This window comes from Eumetopias jubatus, unplaced genomic scaffold (assembly GCF_037043125.1).
Source record: "Eumetopias jubatus isolate StellerSeaLion01/CBP00866 unplaced genomic scaffold, mEumJub1_p1.0 scaffold_11, whole genome shotgun sequence".
In the NCBI taxonomy this organism is placed as follows: domain Eukaryota; kingdom Metazoa; phylum Chordata; class Mammalia; order Carnivora; family Otariidae; genus Eumetopias; species Eumetopias jubatus.
The window spans coordinates 122,781,967-122,804,707 of NW_028274817.1; the positions used below are offsets into that span (position 1 = coordinate 122,781,967).

The window sequence follows — 22,741 nt, forward strand, 5'->3', positions numbered from 1 at the left end:
TCCCTGCCTGACTTCCTCATGCATGTCCAGGAGGACCTTTCTTGGCCACCCACGCATTGGGGTCAGTGGACGGTGACATTTCAGCAGGTCTTGAGAAAAAAGGGGATTGATATATCGGCATTTTCTCATTCTTTTTGCAAAGTTTCTCAAACCTTTGTAGGTGTTTGCTCCTTTGTTTACTTTTTTCGACAAACATTAGTGAGCTGTTTGGTTTGGCATCACAGATTGATGTCACTTCCAGCAAGACCTGTCTAGGCCTCAATCATCAGGTTTTTCTCAGGGCCTATCACACAGTAGGTACCCAATAAATATTCTTTTAATTGAATTGACCATATTTCAGGCATGTGCCATTGCTGTATACTGAGGATCGATGTCTAGTTCTAAAGATTGTTCATCTGGCTTTGGCTCCATGGTGCATGTCATATTTAGTTTTATAACACAGGATGTTACTGATTTATAAACATTTGTTCCAGAAGGACCTCTGTGCTCAGCCATTTGAAACTTGGGCTGAATTTTAACTTTTGAGGGGAAAAATCAGTTTTATGGTTGGGTTGAGCTTCAGTTTATACCATTACAGGTTTTTTTTGTGGTTTTTTTTTTTTTTTCAGTATCCAAAGCATAAATGAAATAATACGTGGTTAGCAGTGAAGAACAGTGAGCGGATAATATTTTTGGATCACCAGTAATTAAGCAAATTGAGCAAACAGTACAATTAAATATCCAGGTAGCTTTATTTTTTGCTGTGGTTTATTTCGCCTGCTGTTTTTTAGTGGAAGGAGATCTGGATAAAGATTTGTGGGAATCCTGAAAGAACATAGTTTCTGTTTGTGGCTTTCCACTGCACTAGATTCTTGGAAAGCTTTTTGGTGGTTGGTGGGTGTGTGTGTGTGGGGGGGTGACTTCCTTTGCCTGTGACATAGTTACCTCTGGTTTTTGTTTGGACCCAGCTTCAGTCCGCTAAGGCTTTGAAGCGTCCCCCACAAACCACCGTTCTTATGGCAGAATCCTCATGATCCGTAGCAGGATAAGGGAAAATGTGCGGACGGGGTTAGCTGGCAGGCCTGGAGCACGGAGCAGAGGGTCAAACACAGATGCAGCTGTGTTCATGCCCACAGCGGTGCAACAGCTCTTTAAACCGCTTTAATGTTCCCTGACTGTTGGAGTTCCTCCGAGTAAAGACCTCCTCATCCTCCTACAGGGTCTTTTTGGTGTGGAGGCAGCATGGGGATATTCCCTCCTGAATGGCCATAAGCACAGCAAGGCTCAGAGGACGCAGGTGTTCCCGGGTGAAGAGGCGTACTGGGGTGGGGGGGGTGATTTATTGATTTATCACTGGGGTGAACAACGCCAGGCAGCAACCGAGATCCCACCACCTGCCTGGGGATATGATAAAGGTTTGCTTATGGGTCGCTGGGTGGCCAGGAAGACGTGGGAACAGGCTGGCAGCATCCACAAAGGGCCCGTGGTCCCCGATTTTTGACTGGCTTAGGGACTGTTTCCTTTAATGGGATCTGAATGTCTGGGGCAAGCCAGCACACTTTCTGCCCCTTCACAGCTCAGCAGGTAGCTTTCCGTGTTGGCATCTCGTGTCCTTTAGAGACATCTGCCCCCTGGGGTTGCATGCTCCGGCTTCCCCACCTTGGGTCATGGTCCAGAGGCAGAGGACAGCAACCTTTGGAATGTTGGGCAAGGATGCGTGTCAGGCAGCCGAGACTCCGTGAGCTAACAGTGCTTGGGCCGTAGGTGACGGCACAGCTCTGGTCGTCAGCCCCCCACCCCCACCACCCCCCAGCAGCTAGCCTAGACACCAGCCAGAGCGCATCCTCTGCAGCAGGCCCTGCTCACCACCAGCTCAGTCTGCAGCGACTGCCGGCCTTCAGTGCAGGAACAGCCACCAAAACCAGATACGCCCCCAAACCATCACATAGGACGCCCGCTTCTAGACACACACCTGCTCCCTATCCCCACCCTGCATGTTCTCATCGGGGGCTCTTCGCGACTTCCACACTTCCTCTTGTAACTTAGGACTTTGACACTCAAGGAGGGCCTCCTTTCTTCCCTTCCGAGTCTCTACGAGAGTCTGGTGTTTCCCTACCTCCCTCTGTCCTCCTTCAGCTGGTCTGGCTGTTAGAGCCTTCCTGCGATACCTGGGCTGACCGGTGCTCCCAGCAGACATGCTCCTCCAGGCCATACACGGGCATGGCCCGCCCTGGCCTTGGTGTGTCACAGTGGCCAGGGCAGGCCAGTGGACAGACGGTGGCTAGCCTGCGCCAGCGGGACCGCGCCTGGGAGCCCCTCTGAGCCACACAGTAGCTCCGTCAGGAGGATCTGGGCCGCGTGCTGTGTGCCAGGAGCGGCAGGGACAGCACTTAGCGCCTGTTGCCTGGGGTGTCCTTACAAAACAGCCTTGCCCTTAGGGTTCCAGGAATTATTACGCAAGCTTGGCTGCCTTAGGAAGTCAAGAAAAGCCCAAGGCAACTGAGATAACAGATCAGATTGAGTGCTTTCAGACGGCTCTGCTCCTGTCTCCTGTGAATCACCGGGTTTCCAGGCCGGTGACCTTCAGAGCTCAGGGTTTCACATGGCTCTACCAGTGACCCAATAGTCCAGTTTTGGAAAAGGACTCTTCGTTTGTGATGATGTCCTTCATAGGGCCGCAGCAAGCATGTTCGCTCGGGGGAATCAGAGGCCACCCTAGAGCATGCAGATGGTGAATGCGAGAATTTGACAGCATGCAGGCAGCAAATGCGGGAATTTGAGTAGCTGTTCTCAAAACAAGGCCCCCAATGAGAAGCTATGACTTTGGGGTTCACTGGTCGCAGTGCTAGAAATTGTTCTCTTGATTTCCAATGAAGAGAAAAACGAGCCGATTAACTAATTCTTTCAATACGGTATTCTCCAGGAAGCTGTCTATACTTCTATTCTTTAAAAGAAAGCGTAGCTATTTAGGTGTTTTTTCAAAGCACGTGCGCCCTTGCCCTGTGTAACCGTGCTGTGCAGAGCATCCCCTGGCGAGCTCCTTCTCTGCCCCGGGGACACCCAGTAACTCCGGTTCACCGACAGCTGCAGTTAATTGAAGTCGGTTGCTGGTGTTAACTTCAGAAAGAATGGGGCACATTCAGAATTTCTTACTTTAAAAAACCTTTCTTCCACTAAAGAAGTATTGACATAGATCTCATTTGGGGGCAAAGGAAGGAAACGGAAACATCAGCATTGGGATTAATGTCATAGGCGATTTTTTCCCTTTATTTCTGCTCATAAATCTGTATATGTCATTATTGAAATTAAGCTTTTTTAAAAGTTGATCCGTTTTTAAAATCACTGACTTTATAAAGCACAGGGCTTCAGTAAACATGTTATGTTAGCTAAGTGGTTTTCAACTTTAGCACACAACCCACTCGCCTGGGGGTGCTCGAAAAAACACACATTGCAGGGCCCCACCCCAAATTCTGAGTCTGCAGATCTGCAGTGGGACCAGGAATTTGCATTCCTGATACTGCTTCTCTGGGGACCACACTTTGAGAATCCGTGCAGAGAATCAGAAACTAGTGGCAGAATATCTTAGGGGAGCAGAATCAGTAAATAAGAAATATCAGTTTAGGGCTCCTGGGTGGCTCAGTCTGTTAGGCATTCGGATCAGGTCATGATCTCAGAGTCTTGGGAATCCTTGCCCAGCGGGGAGCCTGCTTCTCCCTCTGCCTCTGCCCCTCCCCCTGCTTCAACTCCTCTCTCTCTGACAAATAAATAAAATCTTAAAAAAAAAAAAAAGAGAAAGAAATATCTGTTGAGCAGTTACCAGAGACCTGCTACATGCTATCGAAACAGCTTAGAGAAATGACACCCCCACATTTATCAAGCGGTATTCTATGCTGGGTATTTGTTATTAAAGCTGTTTCACAGTTAAAATATGGAGTGTTCACCCCGTTCAAAAACACTGCTACATTTGTGAGTGAGAGAAAGCCGTCAGTCAGCTCCGTCTTCATCTTCTGATCTGCCCCATTGTGACAATTTGATTTTCACTCAAGATGGGCTCTTCCATGTGAAAATGTATTTGTATCTTCAAGGAACTAACCTGTCAGACCAAACACTGGCTTTTGGTCACCCCACCCCCTTTTCGTAATTCGAAATAATAAAAGTATGACTGTTTGGGAGATAACATTGTTTTGAGAGAAAGCATTCAATTGCTTTTATTGTGTTTAGATTTTTCCATTACCAATTTTAAAATGTATTGTAACGCGTATGCTGTGTGATGTATATATACTCTCATTGGGTTGGGGTCTGGGGCAGGACCCAGAAGCAAACCCATAGCTCTTCCTATAGAGAAGTGTGTGAAGATTCCCACTAAGTAAACATCAAACCCTCCTCGTGCGCGTCCAGGTCAGATTTTGCTGCTAAATGATGAAGATGTGTCAGCTTGGAGAAGTTTATGGATTAAGGAATTGGAAATGAGAGATCATGTTCATGTACCAGGCCGGGCAGTTAGTTAACAAGTATTTCTTAGTTCCATATGCCTGGAAGGTGAATACGTTGCAGAGAGTTGACAGTGTGGTGTTTTGCTTTTTTAAGTAAGATATGTCTCAGGAGGCCCTGTGACTTGTCAGATTAAACAGGTCTTTGCCCTTTTACTGGAGCATTGCTGTCCGGAGAGAAAGCACATCTTGTGGTCTCTGAACTCAGGGATGATTACTAGTTACAAGTCCTGCCCATCAGGTGCAAGGCAGGCTTTCCCACAACAAGGGTTCCACAGAATGATGCTGGAGTCACCCCTGGCCAGGTGCTGCACTCAGCTCGGCATAGACTATTCCACGTATCTGACACAACCCCCCCGGAGGGTGTGTCACGGCCCCATCACTGCCCTGGTTCTGCAGAGATCTGTAACCCACGGCCCAGCTGGGGGCTGAGCACCTGTTGGCAGATTTCAGTGGCTTATCAGCTGCAGGACAGGGTTGCAGACCCAGGTACCTGGCTTCAGAGAAGCCTGCTGCCGCCCACACCTAGCGTCTGGTCACACCCAGCCCTGCAGGCCCACGGTGGCTAGGTATCACTGCTCCCCGGGCTGAAACTACAAGTCGTGAAGCTTAAAAACCCATCCCAGGACTGTCAGCCAGACAGTGGCCGAGCTGGGAATTTACTGTTCACCTTTCAGATTCCTGATGCTCACACTTTTCTCCCAATACCTCATTCCAGGTCTGGTCTGGGAGCGAAAATGGGGATGGGCAGAGAAATCAGGTCTTTTTTTTTTTTTTTAAAGATTTTATTTATTTATTTGAGAGAGAGCGAGCGCACAAGCCGGGGGGGGGGGGGGCGGGGGGGAGGGAGCGGCAGAGGCAGAGGGAGAAGCAGACTCCCCACTGAGCAGGGAGCCCGACTCGGGGCTCGATCCCAAAGTCCCAGGATCATGACCTGAGCCAAAGGCAGACGCTTAGCCGACTGAGCCACCCAGGAGCCCCGAGAAATCAGGTCTTACAACACATGCTTGTCAGTGCCACGTTGATTAAGGCGTTTTCTATGAAGCCATGCAACTGCTTGTTTTTAAACTGGAATTAAGCGCCTGTTTGCATGGCCTAGGGGCGCAGCTTCCTGCAAGGGAGACATGGGGAAACACCCTCTCGTCGTCATCTTTATGGGATAAATTGCAGACTGGCTCTGGGAGCCAGGGGTGGACTCAGCAAACATTTCAGTACACTGTCGGTGAGAAGACAATGATACCATTATAGACCCCCAGCCTCAGAGGCCACCGCGCATAGCCTTCCTTCAGGTACAGGAGCAGGGATGCCCTTCTGCATCAGTTCAGTGAGTTTAAACCTAAACGCCCCGTTTCCCCACCTGGGAGGGCAGCATGGTACCCATGATGACACGTGCCTTGTGGCCACCGTGGCCGTTTTGCCAGGGTCCCATCCCCCGTCTGATGCCCTCTTGTTCCCGCTTACCTGATCAGCTCACCTGCAGCGGCTCCCCAGGGCCCCGTGGGCTCCCTCTTCCAGCCCGGAGGGAAGTTGGCCTTTCCAAGGAACGTTTTTCCAACACACCTGAGGACGGCAGCAGCTTATGTCGCTGTGACATGTTACAATGACGTTCTTGTGAAAAATAACACAGAAGCAAGTTGCAAAGCTTGGGGCTCGCTCCCTCGCTTCTGAACAGGGGGACCCCATGCCCCCGATAAAAAGATGGCGTCCTTCTTGCCCATCTTTGGAAGGGTTTCATTTCAAACCGCTGTCCCTTTAATTTCTAACTATGCTGTCATGCGCTGGCGCCGTCATTGTTGGGCCCAAGGAGTTTAATTACTTGTTCAGAGCCTCGCTTATTCACCGAAGATTTGGGATGATTTTATCTACGTTGTGGAAGAAAGTGGTCTGCACCGTCTCCTGCAGATTTATAATCCCACAGCTCGGTGTCTTTTAAATTAAAAGCTCTGACACGAGGCTTTAAATAAACACCGTTTAAAGCGTTTTAAAGGCCATCGCGATGTTGCTGTCTTTGGGATTAGTGTTTCTTTCACACCCCTTCCTTCTCTGTCGTCCACTTGCGTTAGCAGGCGTCCCTGAATGCTATGTCCATCTTCCGCCAGGCTTCTGCTGCTTCTCCTTGCATGCTCAACTTTGCTTTTTAGACCCCACACTGGTGTCTCACTCACTTGGTGCTTGGAGTTGATGTCATAGCTTGGATTTCCTGGGAAGCAGAGTCTGAGTTGAGGTTTAGTGTGCAGGCTATTTATCCAGGATGCTTATGGAAGGTTCTGACCCCCTCACAGGGCTGCACCCATAAGGAGCACTCAGGACCGGAGACCCTCGGCCACAGAAGGCTTGAGAAGGCCTTTCTGCTGTCGATAACGAGGAGGAGCCATCCTTCCCTCCATTGTCTGCCTTCTTCAGGAAGAGTACGTGCAGGTGCAGCGTGAGTTCTAGAAAACCCTGAGTCACTCAGGTGCCTATCCGACCGTCCGTGGCTTGTTCTACACATGACCCCGGAACAGTTTCCTTAAAGCCTCACCATCTTTTGTGGCAGCAAAACAAAGCAAAACCAACACAGGCATTCCCTAACGTAGAGGTCCTGTGTGAACCTACAAGGGTGGGGAAGCTGAGGTCTGTTTGTTCTGTGCATTTTCCAGGGCCACAGGAAAGTTCAGCCAGTGCTGGGCAAGCAGGGTTTCCAGATAGTTCACGTGCTGAACATGAAATTCTACCTGATAACTTGGCTCTGGGGAGTTTTGCATCAAAAAGCAGAAGGAAGTGAAAAACTCTTTCTGCTGCTGATTGCTGTCAAGACCAGGCATCCCACCATGGGGCTGAGGGTCCAGGACTGGTCCAGGGGTTGGAGGCCACAGCGAGGTCCTATTGCAACACATTCAGAGGGGTGGTGGGAGGAATAGCAGGTTCGGTAGCCAAGGGAAGCAGGTATGGGGGCTGGGGGGCGGCCCACCCTGAAAGCTGAAAGAAGAGCCGGGGTCCCACGGAGCAGCCGGTGCCGATCCCGAGAGCCCACGGGGGAGACAGCCAGGGTGCCTGCCCAGCCCCAGTGCAACCAGGAAGAACCAGAGATCCTCTACAGGTGCACTGAGGCCACGGGCAGGATCCCCCAGCAGGTGCACTGAGGCCACGGGCAGGATCCCCCAGCAGGTGCACTGAGCCCACGGGCAGGATCCCCCAGCAAGTGCACTGAGCCCACGGGCAGGATCCCCCAGCAGGTGCACTGAGGCCACGGGCAGGATCCCCCAGCAAGTGCACTGAGCCCACGGGCAGGATCCCCCAGCAGGTGCACTGAGGCCACGGGCAGGATTCCCCAGCAGGTGCACTGAGGCCACGGGCAGGAACCCCCAGCAGGTGCACTGAGCCCACGGGCAGGATCCCCCAGCAGGTGCACTGAGGCCACGGGCAGGATCCCCCAGCAGGTGCACTGAGGCCACGGGCAGGAACCCCCAGCAGGTGCACTGAGGCCACGGGCAGGATCCCCCAGCAGGTGCACTGAGGCCACGGGCAGGATCCCTTCCAGCACATCTACACCCGGGTCTCCCCTCTCTCTGCCTGTCCCCCGTCTCTGCCTCACTGTGTGCTGGGTTCCCCAATACCATCTCCCATGCAGAAGGCGAGGTGGTCTTGTTATCGGGTCAAACCATAGAAATTCAGTCTAGAATGTGCACCGTTCATGTTGCTTCACGCCCCGCACATCGGCCTTACTGCTGAGATGAGAACAGGGTGGTCCATCTCCTAAACCAGTCAGAATCAGAAATCTGTGTTTTCCAAGCCGTGTGTGACCAGCCCCCGTCCATCACCTCCTGGCTTCGGCGAGTGTCCAGGCCAGAGCGAGGCCAGGGCCCTGAGGACGCCTCCCAACAGAACCTTTCTGCATTCCTTTGCGCACCTGGGCACAGGGTCACCAGCACACACTCAGCCCCCTGTGGCTTCCCTGGTCTGCAAACGCTCGCCTTTGGGAGGTGTTCATTAGTTCTCAGGCACTTTTCCCCACGCTCGGATTTTCAGTGAACTGATCTTTCTCCAGGGATCCATGATGGACACAGTGATGACTATCACGGTGACACCTAGCATTAGGGAGCCCTCCCCGAGACTCGGATACCCGCTCTGACAATGTTACCGAGTGTTCAGTCCTCACACTAGTATTATCATAGCTCATGGGGGTAATAGTGCAAGTATCACTACTATGAACCTTATTTATGTATGAAATAGATGAGGACATTACCGCGGCTCGCGGTATTGCAGTTGCTCGCATCACTACTGTAAACAGTGTTTATGCGTTAAATAGATGAGGACATAAATGTAAATATACTGAGTACTATTTATCATGCTCCGGTTAATTTACTATGCTATGTATTAGTAGTAATACTACCAATTATGACCAGTAGTACCCTTCGACGCTTGTTAACCCGAAAAGGCCCCAGGATGCTAAGTCGTCTGAGGCTTTACTGTTTAGGAAATCTCCAGCTGAGATCCAGTTCCCAGACTGATCTTTCACCCTGACACGATACAGCCTCGTGAAATAATAGAAAACATGTGTATTGGTCTTTGCTCCCAGTTCCTGGCACAGAGCTCCCCAAACCCTCGAAATGTCCTAAGTGATAATAAGATCACTGGGAGCATCTCGGCTCTGATGTTTGCCGTCTGAGCCTGGTTCCTGGTACCGAGCTCCTAAAGCCCTTGTCCTTCCCTGAGTGATGGAGCATCTTCTGTTCTGCAGAGGCCATCCTCGGAGAGGGTGGGGGGGGGGGGGTTCCTGTGCCGGGACTGGTCGGCACAAACACCAAGGCGTGCTGAGAACCTTGGAACTTCCATTCCATCCGCACGCTCCAGACGGGGGAGCAGGGCTGCAAGTGGGGTTGCTGATACATCATGCCTCTATGATGAAGCCTCCATCCTCCTAAGAGCTTCCCCGTTGGCGGACATATGCAGGTGCCGGGAGAATGGCACACTGGGGAGACCATGGGAGCTCCGCGCCCTTCCCCGCACACCTCACCTACAGGCACCTCTTCCCTGTGCACGTTCTTCTGCATCCTCCGTAACATCCTTGCGTAATACGCCGGGGAAGAGTAAGTAAACTTCTCCCAGGCTGGGAACAGTGGGAGCCACTCCAGCAAATCGGTGGAACCCAAGAGCAGGTCGTGGGATCCCACTCCCATCTGCAGCACAGCTGACAACCGGGACTTCAGGTTGGCGTTGCACGGGGGGCTGCGGATACCACTCCCATCTACAGCACAGCTGACAAACGGGACTTGTGATTGGATTGCAGGGGGTGCTGGGGAATCCCACTTAAATCGACAGCCCAGGTGACAACCGGGACTTGTGATTGGCATTGCTGGGTGGGCTGGGGGATCGTACTTTCATCTACAGCACAGTAACAACCGGGCCTTGTGATTGGCATTGCAGGGGGGTTGGGGGATCCCACTCCCATGTACAGCACAGCTGACAACCGGGACTTGTGACTGGCATTGCAGGGGGGGATGGGGGCAGTCCTGTGGGACTGAGCACCTTCTGTCTTCAGTATGACCGATACACAATATCCTCTTAGTTTCAGGCTTACCTTGTAGTGATCATATATTTCCATGCATTACAGAATGATCCCCACGCTTAGTCCAGTTAGCAGGTGTGCCGCATGCCTACTTACTACAGAAGTATTGAGTACGTTCCCTGCGTCGTGTTCGCCATCCCCGTGACTTCTTTCATCCGTGCAGTGTGTACCTCCCCTTTGTCTCTTTCAGCCATCCCTCCCCTCCCCCCGTGACGACCGCCACCGTGTTCTCTGTGCTTAAGGCTCTTTTTACTTTCTTGGTTTTGTCTGTGAAGTTTCACATGTGAATGAAATCATACAGCCTCTCTTTCTCTGAGTTTGCATAATACCATGTAGGTCTCTCCATGTCGTTGCAAATGGCAACAGTTCATTTCTTTTAAGTAGTGCTTTCTGTATACCATCCTATTTCATTCATCTATTGGTGGATGCTTGGGTTGCTTCCATATCTTGGCTATTGTAAATAATGCTTAATGAATATGGGGTACATGTGTCTTTTTTTAAAAAGACTTTTTTAAAGATTTTATTTATTTGAGAGCGAGAATGAGAGAGAGAGAGAGAGAGCATGAGAGGGAGGAGGGTCAGAGGGAGAAGCCGACTCCCCGCGGAGCAGGGAGCCTGACGCAGGACTCGATCCCAGGACCCTGGGGTCATGACCTGAGCTGAAGGCAGATGCCTAACCGACTGAGCCACCCAGCCATTCCCTTGCATATATCTTTTAGAATTACTGTTTTTGTTTTCTCCAGGTCATTACCCAGATGTGGAATTGCTGAACTCTGTAGTAGCTGTCTTCTTAACTTTTTGAGGACCCTCCATAGTGTTTTCCAGAGTTTCTGCACCAGTTTCCATTCCCACCAACGGTATGCGAGGGTTCCTCTTCCTCCACATCCTGAGCACACTTGTTCTACTTGTGTTTTCGATACAGCCAGTCTGAGTGGTGGGAGGTGGTATCTCGTTACGGTTTGGGACAATTTACCTGTGGGACCTGACAATGCGCACATTGTCAGAAGTGAGCTGGGTTGTCGGGTACCCAGCTGGTGTCATGGACTTGCTTGGTGTGGAGAGTCCCCCTGCCCCCCACACAGCGGGCATCAGGAGGGCTCTCAGTGGGGTTCAGTGAGGGAGCGGTGGAGGAACACAAGCCTGGATAGACGTGCTCCTTTCTCACGAGGGAGCTTCCCAGCAGCACACCCATGGCCAGGTGCACCTGCTGTGCTCCCTGCCACGGGGGAGTGGAAGCATGCCCACCAGTGCAGGGTTGCCCACACCAGCCCTGCGTGCTGCCCGCCCGAGGCCGCTTCAGTACCAGCTGATGGTGTCACGTGATGTCGCATGGCCGTCACTGCCCCAAGCGCACATTTAGGCTCAAATACATCCGTGTTTATATCAGAGAGTGTTGAACAGTAAAATGGGCTTCGTTTCTTTCCCCATTTTTAACTTTGCAGACCACAGCTGCAAACACACCGCAGCAAACTGAGGGGTGGCGACCCAGGGCACTGTTGTCCGAATGCCCTGCGACGTTTCCAGCATTTCCATAGCTCTGCGTGCACGTGACCCACAGTGCATGACACGTGGTCATGTGGCGGGGACCCTGCGATAGCATAGCACACACCCCTAAACATCACCGTACCTTTCTTTCTGCAGATACCGAACGGCTCTACTCACTGGTGTTCCAAGAAATATGTGACCGCTATGGAAAGAAATACAGCTGGGACGTGAAGTCCCTCGTTATGGGAAAAAAGGCACTGGAGGCGGCACAGATCATAATAGACGTCCTGCAGCTACCGATGTCCAGAGAGGAGCTGGTGGAGGAAAGCCAGACGAAGTTGGAAGAAGTGTTCCCCAAGGCTGGTCTGATGCCAGGTACCGTGCCCTCCCACCGGACGAGATTCCGTTCATGCGCCTTCACCGTACTGTTGTAAGTCACGGTTAACGGCCAGTGCCCGGCTGGCTCTGTGTCTTCCTTGGTCGTCATGCCTCCTCAGAAAAATCTCGTCGTGGGTGAGGTTCACAGATACTCCGGAGAGAGTGTGGTTAATCCTATGCTGTGGTTCCATCTTGTCATTTTTACGGGCTTCTAAAAATAATACGCGTTCCTTTCACGGAGTCCCAAGGTGCAAAGACATTTGAACGGTGTTTGTATTAATATTACATAAACATTATCTTCATGACGGGATTGCTTCCAAGTCTGATAGGTGGCTTTCCCTTTTCCTGTTCAAAATCAGGTACAGGATGATCTTAGCGACTATGTAAACTTCAACAAACGGATGACGAGCAAGCCGCTAAATCTCCCCAAAGAAGCTTAATTTTTTTCTTTTTTTGAAGTTACGGCATAATTCATTTTCAACATGTCTGTATGCCCTTCGCGCCTTTCTTTACTTGTTTTCCTTTGAAAGCAAAGATGACTTTTCTCCCTTGGGGCTTGTTAACTGAAGATTGATCAGAACTGAATTGTGTGCTATTTCTTGCTAAAAGTGAGAAGGTCAAGAATGTTCTAGATTGCAGGGCCGAAAGGTGCTTTAAAAGACAGGGCTGTTTTAAGAATCTTCCAGGAAGAAAGGTGAATACTCCGTCTTTGGAATTCCTTGTGCGAGGGGAGAAAAAAAAATTGCAGTTACAAGCAGTGATTTTGGATTTACAGTTGTATTGATGTGAATCGTAGTCATTTTTGAGAGTTGTGTTTTTTAGAAATATTTATACATCCATCCAAAAGTGCAGGTTGAATAATGCTGGAAGTAGAGAATTTTCTGGAAAGGCCCAGCTAACGCCATTGCCCATGGTATCAGATGGAAACCATGCGGACTGTACTTGGATGAGACGCATATCTGAGCGTCAGGCGTGGGTACAAGCTCTGTGATACACGCTGTCTGCATCTGCCCCCGTTCTGCGCCCTTTGCACACAGACGTGTCCTCACAGCCCCTCATGGTGCAAACGCATCCATACAGCTCATTTTTTGAGATTTTTAAATTTTATTTATTCATCTGACAGGGAACGCGCACAAACGGGGGAGGGTCAGACAGAGAGAGGGAGAAGCAGACTCCTCGCTGACCAGGGAGTCCGACCCAACACCGGGCTTGATCCCGCGACCCTGGGACCATGACCCCGTACGGCTAATTTTTTAAATCACGGTTAAAAACAGACACAATTGGGGAACCTGGGCGGCTCAGGCAGTTAAGCATCTGCCTTCGGCTCAGGTCACAGTCCCACGGTCCTGAGATCAAGCCCCGCATCGGGCTCCCTGCTCGGCGGGAAGCCTGCTTCTCCCTCTCCCACTCCCCCTGCTTGTGTTCCCTCTCTCGCTGTGTCTCTCTCTGTCAAATAAATAAATAAAATCTTAAAAAAAAAAAAAAACGGACACGATAAAACTATCTCATACATCTTTAGGTATCCAGTTAGGTGGCATTGCGAGGGTCACACTCTTGGGTCATGGTCCCCTTCCATCTCTAAAACTTCTTCATCTTGCAAACCAGGAACTCTGTCCCCATCAACCGCTAACTCCCCATTCGGCCACCCTCCAGCCCCTGGCACCATCATTCCACATTCTGTCTGTAGGAATTGCAGTATTCCAGGTCACTTGTAGAGGGGGCGCTCCTATAGGATTTGCCCTTTCCTGACTGGCTTTTTGAACTTACCATTATGTCCTCAAGGTGCTTTCATGTTGTAGCATGAGACGGGATGTTCTCCCTTTTTTTCCCATTGTGTTGCTAGACACGCTGTGTTTGTCCATTCATCTGTTGATACTCATTTGAGTGACTTCCTCTTCTTGGCTAATGGGAATGGTGCAGCCCTGAACGTGGGAATGCGGATACATTTCTGAGACCATGCTTTCCATTTCTGTGGTTCTATACCCAGAAGTGGGCTTGTTGGATTATATGGTAGCTCCATTTTCACTCTCTTGAGGAGCCAGCATAATGTTTTCCAGAGCGGCTGTACCGTATTATTTTTTCTGTAACTGTCCAGGGGTGTTCCAATTTCTCCACGTTTTCACCAACACTTGATTATTTTCTGTGGTTTTTTTGGTTTTTGTTAGTAGCCATTCTAAGATGTGTGAAGCGATAACTCATTGTAGTTTTGATTTGCATTTCTCTAATGATAAATGATGTGGAGCATCAGCCCACATGCTTTTGGCTATTTCTGTATTTTCTTTGGAGAAGTATCTTTTTAAGTCTTTTGCCCGTTTTTTAAAATAGGGTTAATCTTTGGTTGTTGTTAAGTTCTAGGAGTTCTTTATATTTTCTGGATAAACCCCTTATCAGATACATGGTGTGCAAATATTTTTTTTTTCCTATTTCGTAGGTTACCTTTTCACCCTCTTGATTGTGTCCTTTGATGTGCAGAGTTTTTTAGGTTTGGTGCAGTCCCATTTGTCTATGTTTGCCCTCCTTTCCTGTGCTTCTGCTGTCCCATCCAAGACATCATTCTAAAATCCATTTTCATAAAGCTTTCCCCCTGTTTTCATCTAGGAATGTTATAGTTTTAGGTGTTCAATTAATTTCAGGTTAATCTTTGTATGTACTGTAAGGGTTGAACATCATTCTTTTGCATGTGGGTACCCACTATTCCCAATTCGGTGGGAATTTGTTGAAGAGGCTGTCCTTTCCCTGTCGAGTGGTCTTGGCGTCTTGTTGAAGGTCATTCAGCCATATATGTGAGGGTTCATTTCTGTGCTTTCTGTTCTGTTGGTCTTCATTCCAGTACCACATTGCTTTGATTCCTATAGCTTTATAACGTATTTCCAAATCAAGGAGTTCAAGACCTCCGACTTTTATTCCTTTTCGGTATTTTTATGGCTGTTCAGAGTCCCTTGATGGTCTGCGTAAACTTTAGGATGAGTTTCTGTATTTGTGCAAAAAAAACATCCTTGAGGTTTTGGTAGGGATTGCTTTGAATCCGCGTATCGCTTTGGGTAGTGTGGACGTTGTAACGGTATCACGTTTTCCGGTTCATGAACAGGGGGATGTTTTCCATTTACTTGTATCTTCTTAAATTTTTTTTCAGCAGTGATTTGTAGCTTCAGCGTACAAGTGTTTCACCATCTTACAAGTGTATTCCTTTTTGATGTATTCTAAATGGAATTGTTTTAACTTTCTTTTCAGATTGTTCATTGTCAGTATATAGAAATGCAGCTGATTTTTGCATGTTGATTTTTGTATCCTGGGATGTTGCTGAATTTGTTTATCAGTTCTAACAGTTTTTGTGTGTTTGAAACCTTTAGGGTTTTTTTACATATAAGATCATGTCATCTGCGACCAGGAATCACTTCACTTCTTCCTTTACGACGTGGATGTCTCTTATTTCTCTTTCTTGCCTGATCGCTCTGTCTGGGTCTTCTAGTACTGTGCATAGAACTGTTATCTTGTTCCTGATCTCAGAGGAAACGCTTTCAACCTTTTTCTGTTAGGTATGATGTTAGCTGTGGGCTTTTCATATATGACCTTTGTTATACTGAGGCAGTTTTATTCTACCTACTTTTCTTTTTCCCAGTTTGAGTGTTGGTATCATGAAAAGGTATTGAGTTTTGTCAGTTGCTTTTCCCATGTCAGTTGATAGAGTTTTTGTCCTTCATTTTATTAATGTGGTGTATCAATGATTTTTGTGTGTTGTGAACCATCTGTGCATTCCAGAAACGATTTCCACTTGGTCATGGTGTATAATCCTTGTGCTGTTGAAATCAGCTGTTGAAATCAGTATGCTAGTATTTTACAGAGTATTTCTGCATCAGTATTCATTATAGATACCAATTTCCTTGTAGTGTTTTTGTCTGGTTTTCATATGAGGGTAATGTTGGTCTCCTGGAATGAGCGTACGTACCCTCCTCTTCAAATTTTTGGAAGGGTTTGTGGAGTGTTGGTGTTCATTCCTCTTTAATTGTTTGGTAGGCTTCATCACTGATGGCTTTTTCTTTGTGGGGAGGTTTCTGATTCCTGAACACATATCCTTAGTATTTTATATCTGATCAGGCTTTCTGTTTCTTAATTTGATCTTGATACAAGGGTGTATGTTTCTAGCAGTTTATCCATTGCTTGGTTATCCAGTTTGTTGGCATATACTTTTTTTATATTCTCCTAAATCCTTTTTTTTTTTTAATGTGGCATTCATTTTAATGTCCCCTCTTTTCATTTCTGATTTTAGTTATTTGAGCCTTCTCTTGTATTTTCTGTTTGTCTAGCTAAGGATTTGTCCAGACAGTTAACATTTGACCTGGATTATATTTTGTTGTTTAACACGCCGAGCACCTAGAATGTATTAGGCACGCAAATGCCTTTTTTCTTTCTTACCCACCCAAGCCTTTCAAGTGCTTCTCCTTGTATTTTTGTCCTGTATTCTAAGAAATCCTTGAGATATGTTCTACGGCAGTACCCAGAAAATGTGATGTCTTCTGCAGCTAATGTGTAATGTTGAACGATAAGACGTCTGTGTCCTCAACTCCACTTGGTGAATCCAGTCGATGCAGTGTTCCCATCTGGCTTTCCCAGTGACCAGGTATCACTTCAGTAGGGTACCAGTCACAGATAATCACAGAAGATCACCGAATCCAGACATTCCTACTGTAAAAGTGTGGCAGGAGCTAGTTCGTCAAAGAGAGTTTAGTCCTACAGAACTTACCTGGATGACTTCTTTCTCTACCACTTTTTTACCTCTTAACCTATTCTCATCGGTAAAGCTGGTTACAATTAAAATCAGTAGAAGCAAGATATCTTATTTGATTCTATGGATCCTGCATAAAGTAGGGCAAGTTTTCTACCCTAAACACCGCGTCTCCCTTCCATTCTGCACCCCACCTGTTGTCTCGGTACCCGAGCCGAACCTGAAATCCACTGCACAGGTGACCTCCCAGAGCCCTGGGTACAGGGACAATATTCAGAAACAGTGGCCACCGCCTTCTTTCTAGATCTGGGTGTTCATTTTGTTCACTCCCTGCTTTGTTCCCGTTATTAAACTGTGGATGATCACATGACCCTGGATGACTTTTATCCCTTCTCTTTCTGAAGGTACTTTCTGCTGGGGTATTTTTGGTTGTGGAAGTCACCTTGAGTTTATTAGACAAGAAGGCTGCCTGTGGAGAGGCTGTATTATTAATTCACAGGCATTCATTTTTTCATGCTTTCAAGGTGAGATCTGTGGCCCAAGCAGGATTTAGCAAGTTAAATTGGAGGAGTGGATGGCAGATTGCCAGGGGCAGGAGCTCCTGAGTGTGATGCAGGGGTGTGTCCTTGCCTGGACCCATCACCAGGGGCAGCATCGTCTGAGTATGATGCAGGGGTGCATCCTTGCCTGGGGCCATCACCAGAGGCAGGAGCTCCTGAGTGTGATGCAGGGGTGTGTCCTTGCCTGGGCCCATCACCAGGGCAGCATCCTCTGAGTGTGATGCAGGGGTGCGTCCTTGCCTGGAGCCATCACCAGGGGCAGGAGTTCCTGAGTGTGATGCAGGTTGTGTCCTTGCCTGGGGCCATCACCAGGGACAGCATCCTGTGAGTATGATGCAGGGGTGTGTCCTTGCCTGGGCGCGTCAGCAGGGGCAGGAGCTCCTGAGTATGATGCAGGGGTGTGTCCCTTACTAGGCCCATCACCAGGGACAGCATCCTCTGATGATGATGCAGGGTGTGCCCTGCCTGCCTGGAGAATAGGGCTGATCCTGAGGCTTGAAGACAGCGGCAGAAGTGAGGGACTCATATCAGTAGGGCTGCATTGTTCGTTGTATAGAAAGTCTCTCCTCTTGAAGCCGTGTGCCATGAATGTCCCTGGCAGGAAATACTTGGGAGCAGTGTGTTCTGTAGGTATTTTGTACATGACTTCCTAGGCAAATGGAAACCATCTGTTAGTAAAGGGTTTATTTTATGAAAACAGAGCTCTTTTAAATTGTGACAAAATTGGAGAAAACTACACAAATGTGGTTCATCTATCGTAAGTTTTCTGGGGCTTTAACAGGTATGGTTTCACATACTGAAATGTATGTTGGGTTACAGAGTGAGAGTCCTTGACTTGGCGTGTAGGAAAACCTTTTTAACAACATTCCTCATGAAAGGTGTTGGTTACCTCCATGGTGTTTTCGACCAGTTCCTTCATGCACGGATTCTTCGGGGTCAGTGCAATAATATGTTTTGGCATAACTTAGCGTAATATGGTTTAGAAGGCCAGTAACATGAAAGAGGTACTTTTCATGCTATGGAATTCTCCAGAAGGCTTCCCTCTTCTGTTCTTCCACTGGCTCTGGGATTTCCCCAGGCAAAGCCTAGGGCCTGGGCTCTGGGTCAGTTCACAGGAGTGTGACAAGGCCAGGTGGGTGCACAGCAGGCAGCCCTGCACTGCTCCCTCACACTCGGGCCCCTCTGGGCCCTCTGCCTCCTCGCTCCTTAGGAGATCACCCAGAGGGACAGACAGAGATGACAAGCTAGAACCCTGGTCCCCTGGATAGCCAACAGTGGGGTGCCCACGCCTCGTCCTCAGGGAGGGGTGGCCGAGGGAAGGGAGCTGGCAGGTGTCGTGGCCTCTGAGGTTGGGGCGTGTGTGGGGGGCGTCAGTCCTCGCTCCTTAGGAGATCACCCAGAGGGACAGACAGAGATGACAAGCTAGAACCCTGGTCCCCTGGATAGCCAACAGTGGGGTGCCCACGCCTCGTCCTCGGGCCCCTCTGGGCCCTCTGCCTCCTCGCTCCTTAGGAGATCACCCAGAGGGACAGACAGAGATGACAAGCTAGAACCCTGCTCCCCTGGATAGCCAACAGTGGGGTGCCCACGCCTCGTCCTCAGGGAGGGGCGGCCGAGGGAAGGGAGCTGGCAGGTGTCGTGGCCTCTGAGGTTGGGGTGTGTGTGGGGGGCGTCAGTCCCCACTCTCCCACCGAGCTCTCTGAGTGCTCCTGGGGCTCAGGTCCCCCCAGGAGAGTGCAGGTCTGTTTCCACAGTGGAATATTGCTGCGGCATATGCAGCAGGGCGTGGCGGGGGGGGCCTTCCCCAGGCCGCATCCGGTCCTCCCCGGGGCTGAGAAGTGTGTCATGCTCTTCTCCATCTCTGCTCAGCCTCATGGACAAACAGCACCCACCCGCGTAGCGGGCACGACTCAGCACCGTGGGGGCCGTCATCCCGTGCTGCCCGCATCCGTTCCGTCTCGTGAGCTCGCCTGTCTCATCCTGCGGCCCTTCCGTCCGATGCTAAGTGTGCGCCTTTTCTTTTCCTGCTGTTTTTCTTGTTTGTGTGTCTTACAGCCTTAGCCCCTAGAGGCCATCAGCAGGGGTGTTAGCAGCCGCCCCCCTCTTCTGCACGTGCTCGCCACCGCACAGCTGCGCAAGGAGGCGTTCGGTCCCTTGGCGCCGTCCTGTAACTTTCGTCTTTCCTCCCTGAGCCCTTCAGTGCGTCTAGTGCTGAGCGGGTGCTCAGGGGGACCCGTCCCCGTGGCGTGCGTAGTCAGTTTGAAGGACGTGCACAGCCATGTGAGGGAAAGCCCACAGCAGCATAGTTCACACCAAAAAGCAGTTCAAGACAGGATGTAGACGAAAATAAAATAAAGTACTTATTCCTGGAGCAGTGCCATCCTTTTGGCAGGTGCTAGAAGTTGGGGTAAACTGAGGACAACGTATAAGGCATGGGCAGGTGAGCAGGGAGGACACGGCCGTTCAGATGGAAGGGAGTGGACGTAGACGTTGTCAGGCAGCAAAGGAGCCTGCTTCTTTGACGGGTGGAAGCCAGGCCTCTCATCGTTGATGTGCTTGACGAATAGGCAGGCTCTCAGCTCGGTTAGGGAAGGTCCTTGGTGCTGAGCTCCTGTGGTTTCTGTTTCCCAGGGCGGGAAACCACCGGGATGTTTGAAGACGAGTTGTGCCAGGCTGAAAGCGTGCTGGGGGGTGGGGGGGTGGGGGCGTCCCCGTGGGTTTATGGCACATGATGATGGAGGCGAGCTGGGCTAGAAGGAGACCGGGATGGACGGACTTCACCTCGGGTGGAGTCAGAAAGTCTCAGTGGACCCCCAGCCCGGTGTCCTGTGATGTTGGCACAAACTAATACTCAGCTCAAAAACCAGGGCTGGAACTCAGCGAGGAGTCGGTACTTGAACATTGGAGGCTATAGGACTGCAGTGGTGAAGAGTCTTAAATCACACTCCCTCACAGCAGGTTAAGGACAGAAGGTGAGTCTCAGGATGGCTTTTCACACGTGGAATTTATCACCGTAGGAATGAAAGGACGGTCATTATGGAAACTACCCCTTGTTGGGAACAAGCCACAATCGCAATGTCGGTGACCCTGATGCTGAGTGCAGTTTGTAGAAGACATTAACGGGTTCCGTGCCCGTTACAGGGTCTGCGTGTCTCACAGACACGGAGCCCAGGAAACCCCAGAAGCCCCCGAACACGCTCCGTGTGCCTGCGCCAGAAGGAAGCCGTGTGGGTGTGCGGTGGCGCCGGGCAAGCCCCTCTTCCTCGGCAGCCTCCAGGATAGCGACGTTCGCCACGGAGCCTTGAGGCCGGGCTGGCGACGGGGGCCTCCGTGGCCTCACAGGTGTGAGTGTGAGTCTCCCTCTGGTCGGGCGCAGCATCTGCCTGGGACACAGGCTGGCCTTGGGGCCTGCAGGGTTTCCGCTACTTGCCCCGAGACTGTGGCCAGTGGCCTCAGGGCCTGGCACGCCGTCCAGAATGCCAGGGTCTGGCCACGGCACAGTGCTGCTCCAACCGTGTGGCAGTGGCCTCACGGCAAAGAGGTGGGCCTCCCAAACTAACGTAAAAACCTACAGCCTGCCGTGGGATGCTGTGCTTTACAAAGGCATGCAGAACCCACGCAGAGAATCCTAGGTGCTCAAGCACCTGGCCTTTCAAGTTGACGTTTCTGGCGTCAGCTCTAGTGTGGGAGCGCTTTGCCGGTGCTTCACCCCTGGAGAAGCCTTCCAGGCTGCTGGGAGCCTGCTCGGTTACGCTTCGCCCGCTGCACTCGTTGAGCATTGCACACGTGACAAGTGACAAGGAAAACTGTAAGCTAACAACCGTGATAATCCATTCAGCTCATCCCGTGTGCTGCTTTTCTCTTTAAGAAACAGACTCGGGCACATACCCAGGAAAATTCAGGATTGCAGGGCGTGGGAAGAAGCCGTAGAAACAGACTATTTGCTGGTCACGTGTAACTGGCAAAGCTCGGAAGTTCTTCTCCCCCTTTCCTTAAAAATGCCAGCTTATTTGATGTTCTATATGGACATAATTTCTTTTTCTGGGTCTAAAATTTCCGTGTTCAAAGACTGCTATTTGCTTTCATTGTTATTTACCAAATTACAGTGGAGACATTGTAGACTAAGCAAAATGAGACACATGTCTTTTTTCTCTAGGATCCTAGATGTTACATGCCTGTGGACATAAATGCTTTTCTCAAATAATTAAAATTTCTGGGATGCCTGGGTGGCTCACCCGGTGAAGTCTCTGCCTTCAGCCCAGGTCATGATCCCAGAGCCCTGGGATCAAGTCCCGCATCGGGCTCCCTGCTCAGTGGCAACCCTGCTTCTCCCTCTGCCTGGAGCTCCCCCTGCTTGTGCGATCACTCTGGCTCTTACTCTCTGACAAATAAATAAATAAAATCTTAAAAAAAAAAAGAATTACACTGTTTTTAAATGTGTGGTGGTTTTGCCGTGGATTTTTAAGTACTTGGAAGGATAAGATAAGGGATGAAAGAAATCCTCGCCTCAAAGACTTGTCAGCTCCAGAAGAGAGGAAATGAGCAGATAAAGGGTTCTCGGGGACGGAGCCAAGAGACTGGGGTGGGACAAGAGCTTCGGGGCCCCACAGAGAGGCTCTGGGTGCGTTCGGAGCAGGTGCTCTGCACAGAGGAGCAGAATTGGCAGTGGGTGGCACCTGCTGGGTGTGCGGAGTGACGTGTTGTACCGGGGTGCGGCCAGGTCCTAGAAGGCTGCCCGGTTTGTCCCCACCTGCACAGCTCCATTCTGGCACACTGACCACAGTAATGGGGATGCCGTGTGTGCACAGACAGGATGGGGGCATATGTTACTAGTTTTCCATCTGGGAAAGGCACACAGCCTTGTTTCAGAGATACAGTGCATGACAGGCAAAACATTTCCACTGGGGTTTGATGATTGTGTCTCAAGAAGTAAAAACAATGACATTTCTCGTTTAAAGAGTTGAAAGCAACTATTCATAACGGCAAAAGGCAGAAGCAACCCCAGGCCCATTGATGGGTGAACAGATAAACAGGTTGTTGTAGATGCATACCATGGGATACTCTTCAGCCTTAACAAGGAAGGACGTTCTGACACGTGCTAGGACACAGGTGAGCCTTGAGGGCATGATGCCGAGTGCACTGAGCCAGTCGCAAATGGACAAACACTGGATGGTTCCACCCCGGAGGCACGGAGAGTCATCCCATTCATAGAGATGGCAAGTAGGAGTGTGGGCGCCATGGCCTCAGGCAGGGGGAGTGGGGCGTTAGCGTTTAACGGGGCAGCATTTCAGTTTGGGAACGTGAAGTTCCTGGAACTAGCTAATGGTGTCCATTACACAAAAATGAGAATGTACTAAGTGCCACTGCCCCATTCACTTAAATACAGTTAAATTAGGGGCGCCTGGGTGGCTCAGTTGGTGAAGCATCTGCCTTCGGCTCAAGTCGTGATCCCAGGGTCCTGGGATCGAGTCCCACATTGGGCTCCCTGCTCGGCGGGGAGTCTGCTTCTCCCTCTGTCTACCACTCCCCCTGCTTGTGCTTGCTCTCTGACAAATAAATAAATAAAATCTTTTAAAAA

The 22,741-nt window shown here is 50.0% G+C and overlaps 1 protein-coding gene across 6 annotated transcripts in view; it reads left to right on the top strand.

Moving 5' to 3' along the window:
• PUDP (pseudouridine 5'-phosphatase) overlaps positions 1-22,741 on the top strand; it is a 368,457-nt gene that overhangs the window by 28,306 nt on the left and 317,410 nt on the right. For all 6 annotated transcript variants that reach the window (XR_015769493.1, XR_015769494.1, XR_015769495.1 and 3 more), the window contains exon 2: positions 11,659-11,877. Coding sequence is in view for 3 of the 6 variants with exons in the window: in XM_088028888.1 (XP_087885014.1) it covers positions 11,659-11,877 (219 nt within the window). In the remaining 3 variants the exon portion in view is untranslated. The remainder of the gene's footprint in view (positions 1-11,658; positions 11,878-22,741) is intronic.